General features: G+C 45.3%; 1 protein-coding gene across 9 annotated transcripts in view; it reads left to right on the plus strand.

Moving 5' to 3' along the window:
- Nucleotides 1-17408, plus strand: part of BCL11A (BAF chromatin remodeling complex subunit BCL11A) — a 101362-nt gene extending 83954 nt beyond the window's left edge. For 4 of the 9 annotated variants that reach the window (XM_040993407.1, XM_040993404.1, XM_040993409.1 and 1 more), the window contains 2 exons: nucleotides 1424-1525; nucleotides 7128-9311. In XM_040993407.1, the coding sequence (XP_040849341.1) occupies nucleotides 1424-1525; nucleotides 7128-9154 (2129 nt within the window). In that variant the 3' untranslated portion in view covers nucleotides 9155-9311. Of the gene's footprint in view, nucleotides 1-1423; nucleotides 1526-7127; nucleotides 12445-16891 lie in introns of those variants that run through there. The other 5 variants (XM_040993408.1, XM_040993411.1, XM_040993406.1 and 2 more) reach the window with 5 other exon arrangements.
- The last annotated feature ends 651 nt before the right edge of the window (nucleotides 17409-18059 follow it).

Genomic DNA, 18059 nt, shown 5'->3' on the forward strand with positions numbered 1-18059 from the left:
TACGTTGTGGTTTTTATTTTGTTTCGGGTCAGGGTGGAGGAAATACCTTTCTAGATGGTCTCAGACTAGGTGGTATGTCCACAACAGGCCCCCTTTGCAGGTCTGTGCGCAACAGATTTATGCTATGTGTGTAAGAGCTGTCTTGAGCAACACGCTATTGTTACCCACCAGGCTCCTCATGAAAGAAAACCTTGTCCTGACTGCCCTGGCTGCTCTTGGCATTGGAGTGTGTGTGAGCAGAACAGGATGTATTTTACACCGGACACCTGCTGTCCTGGAGCATAACAACACACTTCTAAGTGCTCTTAATAGAAAGCTAATGGAAAACATACAATTTGTTCACCCTCAAAGATCTGTTTTTCTTCTCTCTCACCTCCCCCAATCGTCACACACGTCCAAACCTCCAGAACATGCAGAGCGTCCCCTGCTCCTTCTACTCCCCAGTGGGCCTCGAAGTGGACTCTCCACCTGGTTGGTCGGTGGAAAGTGAATTTGGAAAAAAACTGGGAGCTCAGATGGCACAAATCAAATATTTCCTTTCTCACAAATATATCAGGGCTAGAAATGTTTGATTGCTAGATTCGTGACTAGTATGAGAAGTCACTGGTCCTAACCAGAGTACAGGTATCATAGACTTGGGAGGGTGGGCTGTGGTTTTTTTGTATAGCTGTTATGGATATTGGTTCTTGCCTTACCCTTTAGCGATAAGGCTTCTTCACCATCAAGGAGGTACTGAGCTGAAGTTATTTGAATTCCAGAAGTCTAATCCTTGTTCTCCATGCTTTGTACTGGGAGAAGTGATCTTACTCCCCAGTTCCCCAATAATAGGATTTCACACGATGGCCTGCCAACTCCTGAAATGCCCAAGGTTTTATTCTTGTTGAAGATTGTCTTGTAAATGTGGCATGGGAACAGTGGCCAGGGGGGTTGGGGAAGGCAAAGAGGCCATGGCAGGGAAAGAAAAAAAAAGGTTGGTAAATCCACTAATTTCCTATGAGCACCTTGTCCTTCACCTGGTTTTGTCTATGAAGTAATGTGCGCCTGTAAACCAGTCTTGCAGATAAGTCTTATTTTTCCACCCTACTTAGAATTTTACCAATTTTTCCCTTGCCATTTATACATCTCTTACCATAAGATAATAATCAGACAGCAATAAACAAACAGATGAACCAAAGAATTCCTCCCAGCCCTATAAGAAACCCCATTTCCTTAAAAAAAAAATGGTCCTGGTTAAAAAACAAAGCAAACACTATGGAAAATCACTCACCACTGTTCTTTTGTTTCAGGCCTTGGGCCTGTTAACTATCTGCAAGGCTGTTGTAATGATGTTAATCTGTTTTAATGGAACTGAAATGTGCTGTCCTGTGGTGTCCTGCTCGTGTTGTTTATGGCTGCAGCTCCTGATTTTGGGTTTCTTTCACAGATAAACTTCTGCACTGGAGGGGCCTGGCTTCCCCTCGGTCTGCACATGGAGCTCTGATCCCCACCCCCGGGATGAGTGCAGAATACGCCCCGCAGGGTATTTGTAAGTTGAACATTATTTCTTCTACAAATGTCCATGTGTATAGAGATGAGAGTTGCTGGAAATTAACCTTACTTTTTAAGTACTGGAGGGAGTTACTTCCAAAATAGGCTGGCACCCGCAGATGCATTATTCCATTACTCACTTGGCACCCGCTCCCTGGCTCCACTCAGCCCCAAGAGTGACTTTTTCCTTCTCCTTTTTCCCCTCTGCTCACTGAGGACCCAGAGCTGAGAGCAGTGCTCCCCTGGGCCTTGGCTGGCTCCATGCTGGGGACCGGATATGGCTGTCTGTGTGTCCAGAGCCCTGTGTTATGGCTGGACAGTGACTCCCAGGGCCTTGAATGGGACTTGGGATTACTCCAAGTCATCCACCGTCAGCAGAGGTCAGACCCTGAAGGAATCATTGGCAGTTACTCTGCAGCATTTTGTTTATGCATATACATTGTATCTGAAGGTGGCATACTTTGACATGTGTCTGGTGCATCACATATGTGCATATGTCAGCATGTATAAGGAGCCCTCTATGTCCGTTGATTCAGCATTTGCACATTAACCCATCAGGGATTGCAAATATTCAAAAGAAAATGGCATCTCTTTCGAACAGCTTTTCTCTTGTCCTGATCCCCTAAGCAACACAGTTTCCCAGCCATTCCTCTAGCATTTACATTGTGGTGTTTAGAGGTGACTTACAGTATACAGGAAAATGTGCATGGATTTATAAGAAATACTGTGCCATTTTATATAAAGGACCCAAACACCCATGAACTCTGTGTTCCCAGGGTCCTGGACCAATTCCCTACAGATACTGAGGGATGACAATCTATATGCATATACATACGCGTACAGATACATACACATTCACATGATATCTACAGACACATGATTTCTACCCATTTTCTCCTAGTTGTGGAGAAAAAACACAGCACTGTAGCTGACATGTGAAGACACCACCACCACCACCATCACCCATTCATTGCTTGAAGCCCAGTTTGTTAGGGAGGCCTTTTCTATGCGTCTGGGGACCTTTTATGACAGGTGTGCACACTCATCCCAACAATCTCAGAAAGGTGCTGTTTAACGAGGTTGCACAGTTTTCTTCTTTCTCTGAAGGAACACATGGTATGAATCATCATGGCTAACGTGTGGAGGTGGAGGGTGGCTACTTCTACCCCCACCACCACTAAGCTCCTTCAAAGGCACAAAGAAGTGTGGACATATAGTTTTTATTTGGAAAGCAAATGAAAAATAAAGACAAGAAGAAAGCTAGGGATAGGGCCAGGGGCCTGAGGAGGAGACAGAAGACAAGAGGCAGGGGGTCCCTAGGCTGCAGGGGGCCTGGCTTCTCCCACCAGGGAGACTGGATTGTCCAGCTTGTGAGCAGTGTCTGCAGGGCAGGGCAAGCACCCTGAAACCCACTGCAAAGCCAGTTGTTTATTTGTGTTAACTCCTAGGTAATCCCAGGTAACAAAGAGTTATTGTGTGAATTTCACAAGGCCTTGATTCCTGAGGGCTGGGTGGTACAGGGGTTAAAAGCACCTCATCTGCCCTCCTGCTCCACCCTTCCCCCCCCCACAAACCCAAACTGGGCTGAAGCCTGGTTTAGGTCACAGATTACAGGTGATTGGGCTCATGGTTGCCAGTCCCTACACGCTGGCTGGGTGCAGAGCACTCTCCTTTTGCTGGGACCTGGGGCTTGCCCTTGGCTGTGGGAACAGCGCCACCCTCAGAGGGAAGGGAGGGAAAGTAGTGGGCCAGCTAAGAGGAGGGTGTGGAGGGGACAAGGGCTGCTGGCTGGGGAGACAGCTTAGCTCTGTTTCTTTAACTTGGTTTTCCTGATGGTGGGGAGTTGGAGACTGCTGTGGAACCAGTGTCCTCCCCTCCTCCTCCCACAAGGAGAGGGTACATGGTTTTGCTGGTGTCCATGCCAGCATGACCACTTTAAGAGTGATCAGAACAAGGTATGTGAAAATGGGTTGTGGGGTTCCAGAAAGTTCTAGAACATAGCTGGTGCCCTTCAGATTTGCTGCACCAGCCAGCTGCCCTTGGCTTTCAGAGTTCTTTTGAGCACCAACCCTGCAACCTCCTGCTTGTAGATCAAGCACCTGACTTAAAAATACCCCATCTACCCGCCATCCATGATGCCTCTCCAACCAGAGCCTGGCTAACAAGATCCCTGGGCAAGGCCTGGGCCTTCTGTTAGAAGCCATTCTGGATGTGTCATGTGGTTAGTCATTACCTTAGGTAATTAATCACACCTGGTAGTAATGAAAACTCACATTCACATTGCACCTGATAGTTTACAGAGGGCTTTTATGTGCTTCTGTCATTTGACCCTCGCGGTAGTCCTTTAAAGGTACTGTCTAGGCTCACTTCACAGGTAGGCATCCTAGGACTTAGAGGACTGAAACGGACTGTCCCAGAGTTGCCCGTTGGTCACAGAGCCAGGCTCCAGCCTCAGACCTCCTTCTTGTTCTCAATCTTGAGGCTTAGATTACCAGCCTTCTTCTTCTTCTTCTTTTTTTTTTTTTTTTTTTAGCATTAATGACACTTTAGAATTGGGGGCGGTGGGGGGGGGGGATCATTCTTTCCCATAAAAGGAAATGAAATAAAAGCCAGTAGGTGGGCTAACAGTTGACTTTAACCCTTTCAGTGCCTGAGTTCCTACAGTTGGGGACCAGTTTATTGCTCTCAATCAAAACAATCCCCGTGAATGCCCACTGAGACTCTCAAATTGAGAAGTTGATTTTCATCAGAGTAAATGAAGAATATTATTATATTTTACACGTCAATAAATCAATGTAGCCCTAATTTTGCCACGCAGGAAATCAATTCTGTTCTTTCTCAACCATCAAAGATGTTATGAACAAAGTAATTTCACAAATTATGGCAAGTAACACATTTATTGATGACTGCAGTTTAGGAATTTAGAATCCGTGAGCACTGTAATATAATATGGCGCACCCGCCTGAGCTGAGTGAAATACAGATTATATGGTGAAATTGTAATGCATCATTTGCTATTAGTGGACTGGTAATAATTACCAGTTTCAAAGCGGCTCTTTCCATGTAATCTTTAGTCTCAATCGTAACAGCCCTTCTCATTGACATTATGATTACACTGGCTGCCCTCATGATCTAGAATATCTAGTTGATGGGAATACTAAAATGTGGTAGTGAAAACTGTATGTTGTGTGCTCATTATAAAATAAAATGCCATTTTCTCTGACCTGATGGAGGAGAGAGGCGAGGATAGCATCACAGTGTTAACATACTGTAGTGTGATAACATAACAGGCTCAGAAAAAAAAAAAAAGTGAGGAAATGCAGGCAGCAAAATACAACAGACTTTGCTTGTCCAAGCCTTTTTTGAGAGGACACAAGTGAGACCCTTGATGTGGTGTCCTGGGCCAGAGGTTCCAGCATCTGTCAGCAGTTGCATTTGTGGCACATGCCAAACCAGCAGAGCTCATGCTGGGTCCAAGATGTGGGTTTCAATAGAATAATTTCAGGTAAAGGATGATTTTTCAGGCAATGTGAGTGACGAAACTGTTTAGGATTTGCTTCAGCTGACAAACTTCCTCTTCACTTGCTCAATTCAGATTGTTAGGCTAAATGTTTGATAAGAACCCAGGTGCCAGGCAGGCCCAGGAGAATGCCGCATCAGGTCACGGGAGTTGGAACCATATAGTTTTTCCCCTGCCTGATTGGGACTCAGTCATTATTCCACAATAACAACAACAACAAACTTATGAAAATGCCCTCAATGAAAGCTTTTTATTTCCTTTCAAAGAGAGGAGGCAAAACAAAAATAGGCAGATAATGTGATACTCATGTCGGCGTTTTCTTTCAAAAATCTTGCTGCTTCCTCTCCCCCCTGCCTCACCCCCCAATCTCCACATTAGACAAATGTTTGAAACCCAATTTTGGGATCTTACTGTCTAATCTTGTTAAGGGGATTTGCCCAGGAGTGGGTTACGTTAAGTGAGATTATAAATGCGTTGTAAAGTAAATTACAAGGTCAGCGCAGGAGTCCATCATGGAGAAAAGCGTCTGAGCTGGGCTGGCTTTTTTTTTTTTTTTTGGAATAGGAGTGCCTGTCAGTCTGTCTTTCCTGTTTGGCTAACAGAGGAATCTCGCACTCTTTTAACTCCCATGGTAAATGTTCTTTTTGGGGAAAAAACAGTTGCTGAGAAATACTAGCTGTGGGCTTCACAAACCCTCTGGCCCCGCTTTGGAAAAAGGGAGGAAAGTTTACTTGTAAGTTATTGTATCTTAAGCTCCAATTTCTGGAGTTGCTGGGATGCTGTCTGTTTTTCTCATCCTTATCTTTTGGCTGCCATCATTTTATCCTTTTAAACTGTTGGTTGATTACTCACCACGAGATATCTGGATATGCAGATATTTAAATTTAGCTATTGCCACAAATGCATGATTTTGTGAAGTCAAGCCGGCCCCTCTTTGCCAAAGTGGCATGTACCACTCTCGGGTTCTTTTCAGCAAGAGAGAAATAATGTGACTTAAGCAGGGCCCCTCTCCAGACGGCTTGGCTACTGGCCAAGGAGTTGACTAGCTGAACTGTAGCTTTCTGTTTCTTTCTCAACTGGAGCTGAGTCTCGGCCCAGGGCACAGGATGTTGTATAATTTGGTTCACGTTGTTAGCCTCTCAAAATAATGAGGAGCAGGCTGGTGTAGCATTTCTCAGCCTGCTGCCTGTCATGGTGCTGGCTGCTCAAAACCGTTCCTCCAGCTAGGATGCCATGTCTGTGGAGGCTGGCTCGTGGTACTCTCTTGAACTTCTCTAAGATTTGTTCCCCAAGACATGATACAGCCCATTCATGAGATCTGAATTAGTTCCTATTTTCCTTCTGAGACAACATCCTATGAGATTGAAATGGGTGTCCCTGTGGAATGTTGTGGAACAAAATTCACACACACACACACACACACACACACACACAGGCTGAGTTGGAGAAAGTGGCTCATCTCCCCAAGAGGGGTTTTATGGATCCTTCATTTTTAATATAATCAATAATTGGTGTGCTTCAGGCAAGGGCTCAGAACTTCTCTAGAGTCACAGAGGATTGTAGGGAATTGAGTCCAATTTCCTGCTTTTTTGATAGCTCTGTGAACTGTCTGTTTAGAAAGCTCACCTGCCACCCCAGGAGACTAGAGTAGGAGGATATGGGAAGCAGAGTTGGGGTTGACTTGTCCATGTCCCTCCTTTAACAGACAGGCAGGCGGAGTTGGAATGACTTGCCCCAAACATCAGCAGATACAACTGGAAAAGTTCAGGAGACATGTGGAAGTAGCGATGCTCTTCCCCAAGCTTGAAATCTGTCCAGGCTCTTCTGCTCTTGGGGGATTGGAGATAAGATCTTTGCAATTGAGTTCTGTGATCAGAAACAGCAGTTTTGGACAGAAAGTGATCAGGGGCCCAGCACCAGGTGGCAGGTCTTGGGGTTGTATGTGTATGGTGTGTATTGGTGGGAGGGGAGGGAGGAGGGGACCAAGGTTGAGAAGGCTCTGGAAGCGGAACATAAATAAGCAATTGCTGATGCCCGCCTTGGTGATTAAACATTGATGTTGGTGTTGTATTATTTTGCAGGTAAAGATGAGCCCAGCAGCTACACATGTACAACTTGCAAACAGCCATTCACCAGTGCATGGTTTCTCTTGCAACACGCACAGAACACTCATGGATTAAGAATCTACTTAGAAAGCGAACACGGAAGTCCCCTGACCCCGCGGGTTGGTATCCCTTCAGGACTAGGTGCAGAATGTCCTTCCCAGCCACCTCTCCATGGGATTCATATTGCAGACAATAACCCCTTTAACCTGCTCAGAATACCAGGATCAGTATCCAGAGAGGCTTCCGGCCTGGCCGAAGGGCGCTTTCCACCCACTCCCCCCCTGTTTAGTCCGCCACCAAGACATCACTTGGACCCCCACCGCATAGAGCGCCTGGGGGCGGAAGAGATGGCCCTGGCCACCCATCACCCGAGTGCCTTTGACAGGGTGCTGCGGTTGAATCCGATGGCTATGGAGCCTCCCGCCATGGATTTCTCTAGGAGACTTAGAGAGCTGGCAGGGAACACGTCTAGTCCACCGCTGTCCCCAGGCCGGCCGAGCCCTATGCAAAGGTTACTGCAACCATTCCAGCCAGGTAGCAAGCCTCCCTTCCTGGCGACGCCCCCCCTCCCTCCTCTGCAGTCTGCCCCTCCTCCCTCCCAGCCCCCGGTCAAGTCCAAGTCGTGCGAGTTCTGCGGCAAGACGTTCAAATTTCAGAGCAACCTGGTGGTGCACCGGCGCAGCCACACGGGCGAGAAGCCCTACAAGTGCAACCTATGCGACCACGCGTGCACGCAGGCCAGCAAACTGAAACGCCACATGAAGACGCACATGCACAAGTCATCCCCCATGACGGTCAAGTCCGATGACGGCCTCTCCACTGCCAGCTCCCCGGAACCAGGCACAAGCGACCTGGTGGGCAGCGCCAGCAGCGCGCTCAAATCCGTGGTGGCCAAGTTCAAGAGCGAGAACGACCCCAACCTGATCCCAGAGAACGGGGACGAGGAGGAAGAGGAGGACGACGAGGAAGAGGAAGAAGAGGAGGAAGAGGAGGAGGAGGAGCTGACGGAGAGCGAGAGGGTGGACTACGGCTTCGGGCTGAGCCTGGAGGCGGCGCGCCACCACGAGAACAGCTCCCGTGGCGCGGTCGTGGGCGCGGTCGTGGGCGACGAGGGCCGCGCCCTGCCCGACGTCATGCAGGGCATGGTGCTCAGCTCCATGCAGCACTTCAGCGAGGCCTTCCACCAGGTCCTGGGCGAGAAGCATAAGCGCGGCCACCTGGCCGAGGCCGAGGGCCACAGGGACACTTGCGACGAAGACTCGGTGGCCGGCGAGTCGGACCGCATAGACGATGGCACTGTAAACGGCCGTGGCTGCTCCCCGGGTGAGTCGGCCTCGGGGGGCCTGTCCAAAAAGCTGCTGCTGGGCAGCCCCAGCTCGCTGAGCCCCTTCTCCAAGCGCATCAAGCTCGAGAAGGAGTTCGACCTGCCCCCGGCCGCCATGCCCAACACGGAGAACGTGTACTCACAGTGGCTCGCCGGCTACGCGGCCTCCAGGCAGCTCAAAGATCCCTTCCTCAGCTTCGGAGATTCCCGACAATCGCCTTTTGCCTCCTCATCGGAGCATTCCTCGGAGAACGGGAGCTTGCGCTTCTCCACGCCGCCCGGGGAGCTGGACGGAGGGATCTCGGGGCGCAGCGGCACGGGAAGTGGAGGGAGCACGCCCCATATTAGTGGTCCGGGCCCGGGCAGGCCCAGCTCAAAAGAGGGCAGACGCAGCGACACTTGTGAGTACTGTGGGAAAGTCTTCAAGAACTGTAGCAATCTCACTGTCCACAGGAGAAGCCACACGGGCGAAAGGCCTTATAAGTGCGAGCTGTGCAACTATGCCTGTGCCCAGAGTAGCAAGCTCACCAGGCACATGAAAACGCATGGCCAGGTGGGGAAGGACGTTTACAAATGTGAAATTTGTAAGATGCCTTTTAGCGTGTACAGTACCCTGGAGAAACACATGAAAAAATGGCACAGTGATCGAGTGTTGAATAATGATATAAAAACTGAATAGAGGTATATTAACACCCCACCCCCCTACTCCCACCTGACACTCCCCTTCTCTCCAGTCCCCTGCCCCCCCCACCCCGTGGCCCTCCAGTCCCACTCCCCGTAGGATTTTTTTCTAGTCCCATGTGATTTAAACAAATAAACAACAAACAAACAGAAGTAACAGAAGCTAAGAATATGAGAGTGCTTGTCACCAGCACACCTGTTTTTTTTTATTCCTGTTTTCTTTTTTTTTTCCTTCTTTTCGTTTTTTTTTTTTTTTTTTCCTTTTTCCTTTATGTTTTCACCGTTTGAATGCATGATCTGTATGGGGCAATACTATTGCATTTTACGCAAACTTTGAGCCTTTCTCTTGTGCAATAATTTACATGTTGTATATGTTTATTTTTTTTTAAACTTAGACAGCATGTATGGTATGTTATGGCTATTTTAAATTGTCCCTAATTCATTGCTGAGCAAACATGTGGCTGTTTCCAGTTCCGTTCTGAGAGAAAAAGAGAGAGAGAGAGAGAGAGAAAAGCCCATGCTGCATACGTTCTGTAATACATATCATGTACAGTTTTATTTTATAATGTGAGGAGGAAAAACAGTCCTTGGAGTAACCCTCTACAGACAGAACAGATAGCACTGAAATAAAAATCCCTGTGATCTGCATGTCTGTCTCTAAAGGGTTAAATGTGACCAATTGGAGAGGGGGAAAAAAGGCCTTGAATTGACAAATTAACAGAAGAACAGAAAAGTTTATTCTAGCATCTGGTTTTAAAATATTGAGTGCCTTGGAACTATCAAAATTGCATTGATGGTTCTTTCTACTTGTTGTAAACGTGTAGCTTGATTCTGCCGTGGCTGAGGTCATAAACCTTAGGACCTAGCATATAATTCTATATTGTATGTCTGACAACAAAGGCTACCTAAATGTATGACCCATTATGTCCTAGTTAATCATCATTTTCCCTTTAGTTTTGATTTTGTAAGCAAAAACTGATCCTATACCAGTATAAAAAGCTACTTTGCTCCTGTTGAGAGCTTAAAAGAAACAGGCTGTTCTGCCTGGAGTTTTATTTGTTTCCAGTGATGAGGAAATTGAATGTGTAACGTGCAAAAGGCCTGTGACACCATGACGAGGCATTAGTGTGGCGTTTGTTGAATGAAGAGCCTTTGTTTTAAATCATATCTTTAAAATGTTCTGGCACCAAAAGAAAGAGATCCAGACCTACTTGGTTGTCAAATAGACAATCAAATGATAAAAATGTTAAGACCACGCATACCATATTGAAAAGAGACTGACTAAGGTTTGACAGAGGGGAACAGAGGGGGGAAAATACGTGATTCATTAGCACAACGTGGTACTCTTTGCCATTTTAAACTAGAACAGGTGTATAAGCTAATACTGATACGATGATGATTAACTATGAATTCTTAAGACTTGCGTTTAAATGTGACATTCTTTAAAAAAAAAGAAGAGAGTTTTAAGAGTAGCAGTATATATGTCTGTGTTCCCTAAAAGTTGTACTTCATTTCTTTTCCGTACTCTGTGTGATATTTGTGTTAACATGGAAGAGGATTCATTGTTTTTATTTCCTTAATTTCTTTTTTTCTTTTCTTTTCTTTCTTTTTTTTTTTCCTTTTTTTTTTTTTTATTAAGCTAGCATCTGCCCCAGTTGGTGTTCAAATAGCACTTGACTCTGCCTGTGAGATCTGTATCTTTTCTCTAATCAGAGATACAGAGGTTGAGTATAAAATAAACCTGCTCAGATAGGACAATTAAGTGCACTGTACAATTTTCCCAGTTTACAGGTCTATTCTTAAGGGAAAAGTTGCAAGAATGCTGAAAAAAAAAAAAAAGATTGAACACAATCTCATTGATGAGCATTTAAAAAAAAAAAACTTGCCAGCCATTTACTTGACTAATGAGCTTACTTACTCGGACACAACGTGCAAGCGCTGTGAATGGAAACAGAATACACTTAGAAATGAATGATTGCTTTGCTTCTTACAGTGCAAGGATTTTTTTTGTACAAAACTTTTTTAAATATAAATGTTAAGAAAAAAATTTTTTAAGAAAACACTTCATTATGTTTAGGGGGAACTGCATTTTAGGGTTCCATTGTCTTGGTGGTGTTACAAGACTTGTTATCCATTTAAAAATGGTAGTGGAAACTCTATGCCTTGGATACACACCGTTCTTCAGGTTGTACAAAGAAAACATACATTGGGGAAAGGTTTAAGATTCTATAGTACTTAAATATAGGAAAATGCACACTCATGTTGATTCCTATGCTAAAACACATTTATGGTCTTTTTTCTGTATTTCTAGAATGGTATTTGAATTCAATGTTCATCTAGTGTTAGGCACTATAGTATTTATATTGAAGCTTGTATTTTTAACTGTTGCTTGTTCTCTTAAAAGGTATCAATGTACCTTTTTTGGTAGTGGAAAAAAAAAAGACAGGCTGCCACAGTATATTTTTTTAATTTGGCAGGATAATATAGTGCAAATTATTTGTATGCCTCAAAAAAAGAAAAAAAAAAGGAAACAAAAAAGTGTGACATTGTCCAGATGAGAAGCCATATAATGGCGGTTTGGGAAGCCTGCTAGAATGTCACACGGATGGCTGTCCTAAGGGTTGTACATATCCTTTTTTGTTCCTTTTTCCTGCTGCCATACTGTATGCAGTACTGCAAGCTAATAATGTTGGTTTGTTATGTAGTGTGCTTTTTGTCCCTTTCCTTCTATCACCCTACATTCCAGCATCTTACCTTCATATGCAGTAAAAGAAAGAAAAAAAAAAAAGGAAAAAAATGTTTTGCAGTTTTTTTCATTGCCAAAAACTAAATGGTGCTTTATATTTAGATTGGAAAGAATTTCATATGCAAAGCATATTAAAGAGAAAGCCCGCTTTAGTCAATACTTTTTTGTAAATGGCAATGCAGAATATTTTGTTATTGGCCTTTTCTATTCCTGTAATGAAAGCTGTTTGTCGTAACTTGAAATTTTATCTTTTACTATGGGAGTCACTATTTATTATTGCTTATGTGCCCTGTTCAAAACAGAGGCACTGAATTTGATCTTTTATTTTTCTTTGGTTTTTGTTTTTGTTTTTTTCTTTTTTTTTTTTTTTAATTTGGATGACCAAAGGTCATTACAACCTGGCTTTTTATTGTATTTGTTTCTGGTCTTTGTTAAGTTCTATTGGAAAAACCACTGTCTGTGTTTTTTTGGCAGTTGTCTGCATTAACCTGTTCATACACCCATTTTGTCCCTTTATTGAAAAAAATAAAAAAATTAAAGTACACAGTGTCAGCTTCTTGTGTCCTCATTTGACACACTCTGTAAATTATCTTCAAGAAAAATAGCAAGTTTTAAGAGAAGGCCAGTCAGTCTTTTTCAATATTCTTTCTATGGGTATTTTGATGCATGTATTATACCCTAACAGAACATAAAGTATTTCTTATATTAAAATAGACATATCACAAGCCATGGAAATAGTTTGTAGGCTTTATTGTTCTAGAATAATTTTCAAGATATGGACGTTATTTTCAGCCTGATGTCAAAAAACTTTTGCTCCATCTCTTAGCAGAAATCCGTTCAGTTAGAAGTGAAAAACTTATTGGTAATAGTGATTTCAACTTGTGTTTCCTTTGGGTTTTTTGCTGGTCTTGTCTGAAAGTTTTCTTCTATTCTCCCGTCCTTGCCCTATCTTAGAATATAATGTTAAAAAAAAAAAAAAGAAAGAAAAAAGAAAAAAAAAGGCGTTTGTGTGTGTGTGTTTTAATTGGCTCTGTAGTTCCACCTAAATCTTTCTTAGAACCAATATAACCCTACTCCTCAAATGGAAAAATCCAGAGACAAAGGCACTAGGTTTAAGAGAGAGAGAGAAATTAAATAGGCAACGGGGCAAACAGTTCGTAGGCACGTCTCTGGAATAGCCATTGTTGGATTTTCTGAGGCCCATGTTGGTCAGCCTTGTGGCTCCAAGATCTGGAGGCTATCCATTGCTTCAGCTGTGTCCATGGGGCCTTCCTGGCCCTCAGTTTTCTTTAACCAATAGATTGATGAAATGTATTTGCAAAACAACTTGTGCCCATGTTAAAAACCTCTCCTTAGAAATCTGTGTTGTCAGTTTAACAAATCCTGCATGTTGCAGCATCTATTTGCTGCAGGAAACACACTCCTCTGTGATCCTGTCTCCTGTTTCCAGTGTAGATGAATGGATACAACATTGTTTTTATTTTTTTTGTAAAAACCAAAACAAAAGATGTTCTGTTGTCTTCTTGTGGTAGCTTTTTTTTCTGTTGTTGTTGCTCAGTTCTTATGCCCTAGTGCCTGTGAGGTGGCCTTTTCATGTAATGCTTTTTATCTGAGGCAGGAATAGTTTTTATCTTTCTAAACTATAGAGAAGGTGTGTATTAAAAACCAAAACAGAAAAACAGAAGCAATTTGAGTGGAAAACAAAGTAGGGCAGAGCAGAATCCACTAAGAGAGGCTTGGGAGGATGTCGCATGGGAGCCGGGATGGGATGGAAAAGTTACCATGGAGAACCTGATGTTTTCCAATGAATTGAGGAAAAAAGGAAGAAGTGTGTTTTAGATAAGGTGGCTCCAAAACAGAGCCCAAAACACTTTCAAGACAAAGTTCTTCCCCAGTGCCATGCCCCTTTTAGATGTGGCCACTTCCCGTCCTGTCTTATTAAACATCTGTGAAACCTCTATGCATCCCTAATACTCTTGTATCAGCAGCTATTCATGCAGCTGGGTAGGCCTTATAGCCAGTATTCATTTGGTTTCTCAGTGTATGATGCTCTTAGTGTAATTAAGTTTTGCATCCTGACAGAAAGAATTGATGGTGGATACTATAGACTTGCATGTTTGGATTTCTTAAATCAACTAGGGACTGGGGAAGGGTGCAAATATCTGGTGATAAATCACAGATTCCATCTGATTTACATGGTCTCAAAGTTAAATCAATTTATGGGGAGCAAGTTTCTTTAAGGTAGTCTTTGACTTATGAGAAAATATCATTTCTGAGGGTGAGGGAACAATAGAGGCATGGAAGTCTAGCCAACAGGGATGTAAGTTATAAATGACATTTCCTATCCGGAACCCTAGAATTAGGAAGCAAGCAAAAAAAAAAAAAAAGGCTCCTGATTTCCAACAGTGTGATGAATTGATGATATATTTGCTAAATGAAGAAATACTAAGGACATTAATATCTCTCAAAATTGTCAGACTGTAGTAACGCTTTGTTGCGCTGATGGAAAAACGCCCTCTACTTACCTGAACTCCTGATGCTGAAAAACGTGCCTCTTTATCATTAGCTTAATAGCTGGGAACCCAGTAAATGCCATTTTGCACAGATTTTCAACCCTGAAACTCTACTGTGGCATTCAGCTCCTTGCCCTCCTCTTGCTTAGGACCTGCAGAACTAAAGCCCACATGTGTGTAGGTTGCTAGGGAGTGAGGCAGACACGCCTTTCCTGTGCACAGGATATGCGAAGTAGTTGAGTGTTTCCCAGGGCACTCAGTGGATAGTTTGTTTAAATACCGTTGTGTGTGTGTGTGTGTGTGTGTGTGTGTGTGTGTGTGTGTATGCAAGAAGTACATATTGTATATATTCATAATGCTTGAAGTGAGAATTTGAGAGGAAGTGGCTGGGGGGAGGGTGGATTAGATGTGATTTCCATTGGAGAAATAAGGAAATTAGGTGGTTTATTCACAGATGCTGGCGGGGGCGGGGGGCACTGAGAGGTGCTGTGCTTACTTGGGGGCCACCCTGAAAAGGAGATGAGAAGCCTCAGGTCCCGTCCTATCCCGCGTCTGGCACCCGGAAATGCACAAAAGTTGAGGGAGCAGGCAGACTTTTTTTTCATCACACACACTCATTCTCTTTCTCCTCTCTCTCTCTCTCTCTCTCTCTCTCCTCTCTCTCTCTCTCAGTGCTCCCTTAGGCTAGGGCTGCAGTTGAGCCTGCACTATGAATTCTGTCCCTCCATTATTCCTGGGCCTGATGTGTTCCACTATGTGCGCAGCCCAGTCTCTTCCCACATAAAAAATAATAAAAATAGTTGGGGGAGAGGTGCCACTTTTGTTGTTTTGAGAATGGGACAGGCAGGGTTCTTTCCACCTCCTCAAAAAACTGTTTCATAAAAACCACTGACTTTGAAGAGGCACAAGCCGCTCGGCAAGCTTTCCTCGATTTCTCTTAAGGCCCAGCCGCTTTGCCGATCGAGAGAAAAGCACATCTTGGGGCCTATGGATGGACTTGGGATTCCAGGGGTACCCTGGGCCTGGGGCTGGCGTCTGGCGGTCCCATTGTAGCCCGTTGTCCTTTTCTCCTGGCCTCTGGCCAGTGAATCAACCTTCACCGGACAGGCCTGTTTCTCTTTCTCTCTCTCTCTCTGTTTCTCAGTGTCATCTATGAACGTGGAGACCGATGAATTACTCCCTTCCAAATGGGCAAAGGAGACCAGCTCACGAGGGTTCTTGTCCTCCCTAAGTGGGGCTGGACACACTCAGTGGCAGGTCCTTTCTGTCAGGTGGAGTCCATGTGTCAGGTTCTTGATAGCAGACAGCAGAAAGGACAAAGTGAGCGAGTGCCCCCGGGGATGCCCAAGCACTTGCTGGGGCTTGCTGACCGTGCCCAGGCTCTGCTGCTTCTGGTAGCTTGGGGAGCAGGTCAGACTGAGGGCGGCCTGGGGCGTCCACTAGAGGGGCTTCAGACAACAGGGACGGGGCACGGTGGAGCCCACCTGAACACAGCAGGGCTCTCGGCCCAGGTCTCCACTGCTCCGGGCTGGGGTGGGGGGCGGGATACTGGAGAGCAGCTGAGCACCAGACCCCAGGCTTCCCGCGGCGGGCCCGGGCAGGGGAGAGGAGGCCCCAGGCCCCCAGCTCCAGGTCGCCATGGCAACGAGGCCTGGAATGCCGCTGTGGCAGCCTCCTCCTGGGCACTTCGGACTCAGAGTTCTGCTGCTTCAAGTCAATACCCACAGCCAGGGAGGAGCCCTGAGCAAAATGGCCACTCCCTCCTCCCCCTTCACCATGGCTTCCTACTCCGTCCACCAGCCCCCCCAACAAAACAAAACACAACTGGAAAAAAGAGAAACAAAACACAACAACAACAAAAAAGGAAAACAAAACTGCATATTTGAAAGAAACTGCAGGCAGTTTGGGGTGTTATTTGAAGGCAACTCATTCGGGTTGTGGTCTTCTCAGAGATGTGTTCGCCTCTTGTAAATTGTTGGCTGCTTTGACGTTGAACTTGATGACATTCCATGTTTTCGTTGTGCTGCTTTTACATCAATTTTGAGTTTATGTTTATTTATAATTTGATTATGATTTTGAGACCGTGTCCCGCTCCCCACCTCCCTCCCCCACTCTCCCCAACCCAAGGGCTGCTCCCCACCAAGTTTTCTCAGCCATAGGGGCAAGTGTTTCTTCCTAGGTGTGTCCAGAGTTTTTCTAGGACCAACTATGTCGTGGGGGCGGGTCCGGGGGCGGGTCCGGGTCCCCTGTGGGCAGATGGAAGGTGGGGGTGGGGACGGCTGGGGCAGCCCCTCAGAGCGATTTGGGGAGGGCAGACGGAGTCTCAAACTCACGATTAAGACACCCGTGGCTCAACCTGTGGTTGGTTGGAGTGGAGTCTGAAAAGAAGCTAGTCAGAGGACAGAAAATCGCTGGGCCGAGTCACACCTGTACTTTTTTTTTCCCCCCCTTTCCTCTGTCTCCAACCTCTTTCTAGGTTCTTCACACACCCCCATTCGGCGTAGTGCCCAGAGAGCTCAAGATGTGTGGCAGTTTTCGGATGGAAGCTCGAGAGCCCTTAAGTTCTGAGAAAATGTGAAGCCCCCAGGGGCGGGGTGGACGCGTGCCGCCCAGCCGCCGTCTGCGTGGTCTGTCATCCCGCTAGTTTGTGATGTTTTCCGACAGTAGCCTCCAAGAAGCCGTGGTGCGCCGACAGTTCCCGCCGAGTCCTCCCAGCCCGGGCCTGCAGTGCCATTTTATTTATATTTTTTAAGAAAAAAAAAAAAGTTAAGAACACAAGAACAGACCCACATTGGACCCGTGAAGCAGTCCCATAGCCAAGGCCCACCGGGCATCGCCGACCCGAGTGCTGTGTTGGCCCTTTGGAAGCCGGCCGACCTAATTACCCGTATTGTGGAAATGAGCATGAGTCCCCCAGCCCCTGGTTTCTATACATTCTCTGTTGTCTTTTAAAAAGTGTGCTTAACATTGACACAATAAATGTTGGAGCTTTAGGCGGTGTTCGCTTGTTCTTTAATGTTCCGAACGCCTAGGACAGGGCAGCCCAGGAACTGGAGTATACCACAGCCTCACTGGGCGGCTGGCAGGAAGACTTGAGCAATGCTTAGAAGATGGAGGAGGGGAAATAGGGTACTGTGCATCAGATGGTGTAAATTTTCTAGGAGAATCCAAATGCAAAAACTTAGGAATAAATCATAGCAATATCCTAACTAATGTAGTGGTAGCATTGCTGTTCATTAATGCGGAAGTGTGGTTTTCCTAACTGTCTTGGCTATAATTTGCATACCATTAAATAATGCATAATATGGCATGCACTGAATCCTGGTTTGCAAATATATGCTTTTGGTGGCTCCCATGCAGGATTTGAGTTGTCTTTTAATTTAGTTCCAGGACGATAACGTCACTAGATGAGTGGTAAATCCTAAAGAAGGTGATAAATGCCAGTAGTTGCTCATTAGCTATTCCATTTTTCAGCTCCTAGGCCCCCAACAAATAATTGGTAATATACACACACACACATAAACTTCCTTAGTACTTCTTTGGTATCAGGAAATTTGGGGGTAGGTTTTGTAAAAGTAAAAAGGTTCATAACAGAAAACGGCACTGCCATGACAGTAATAGCCCCTTCCTTGGAAACAGGTAAC

The sequence above is a fragment of the Ochotona curzoniae genome, unplaced genomic scaffold (genome assembly GCF_017591425.1).
Source record: "Ochotona curzoniae isolate NIBS_2020 unplaced genomic scaffold, NIBS_Ocur_1.0 contig_883, whole genome shotgun sequence".
NCBI classification, from domain to species: Eukaryota; Metazoa; Chordata; class Mammalia; order Lagomorpha; family Ochotonidae; genus Ochotona; species Ochotona curzoniae.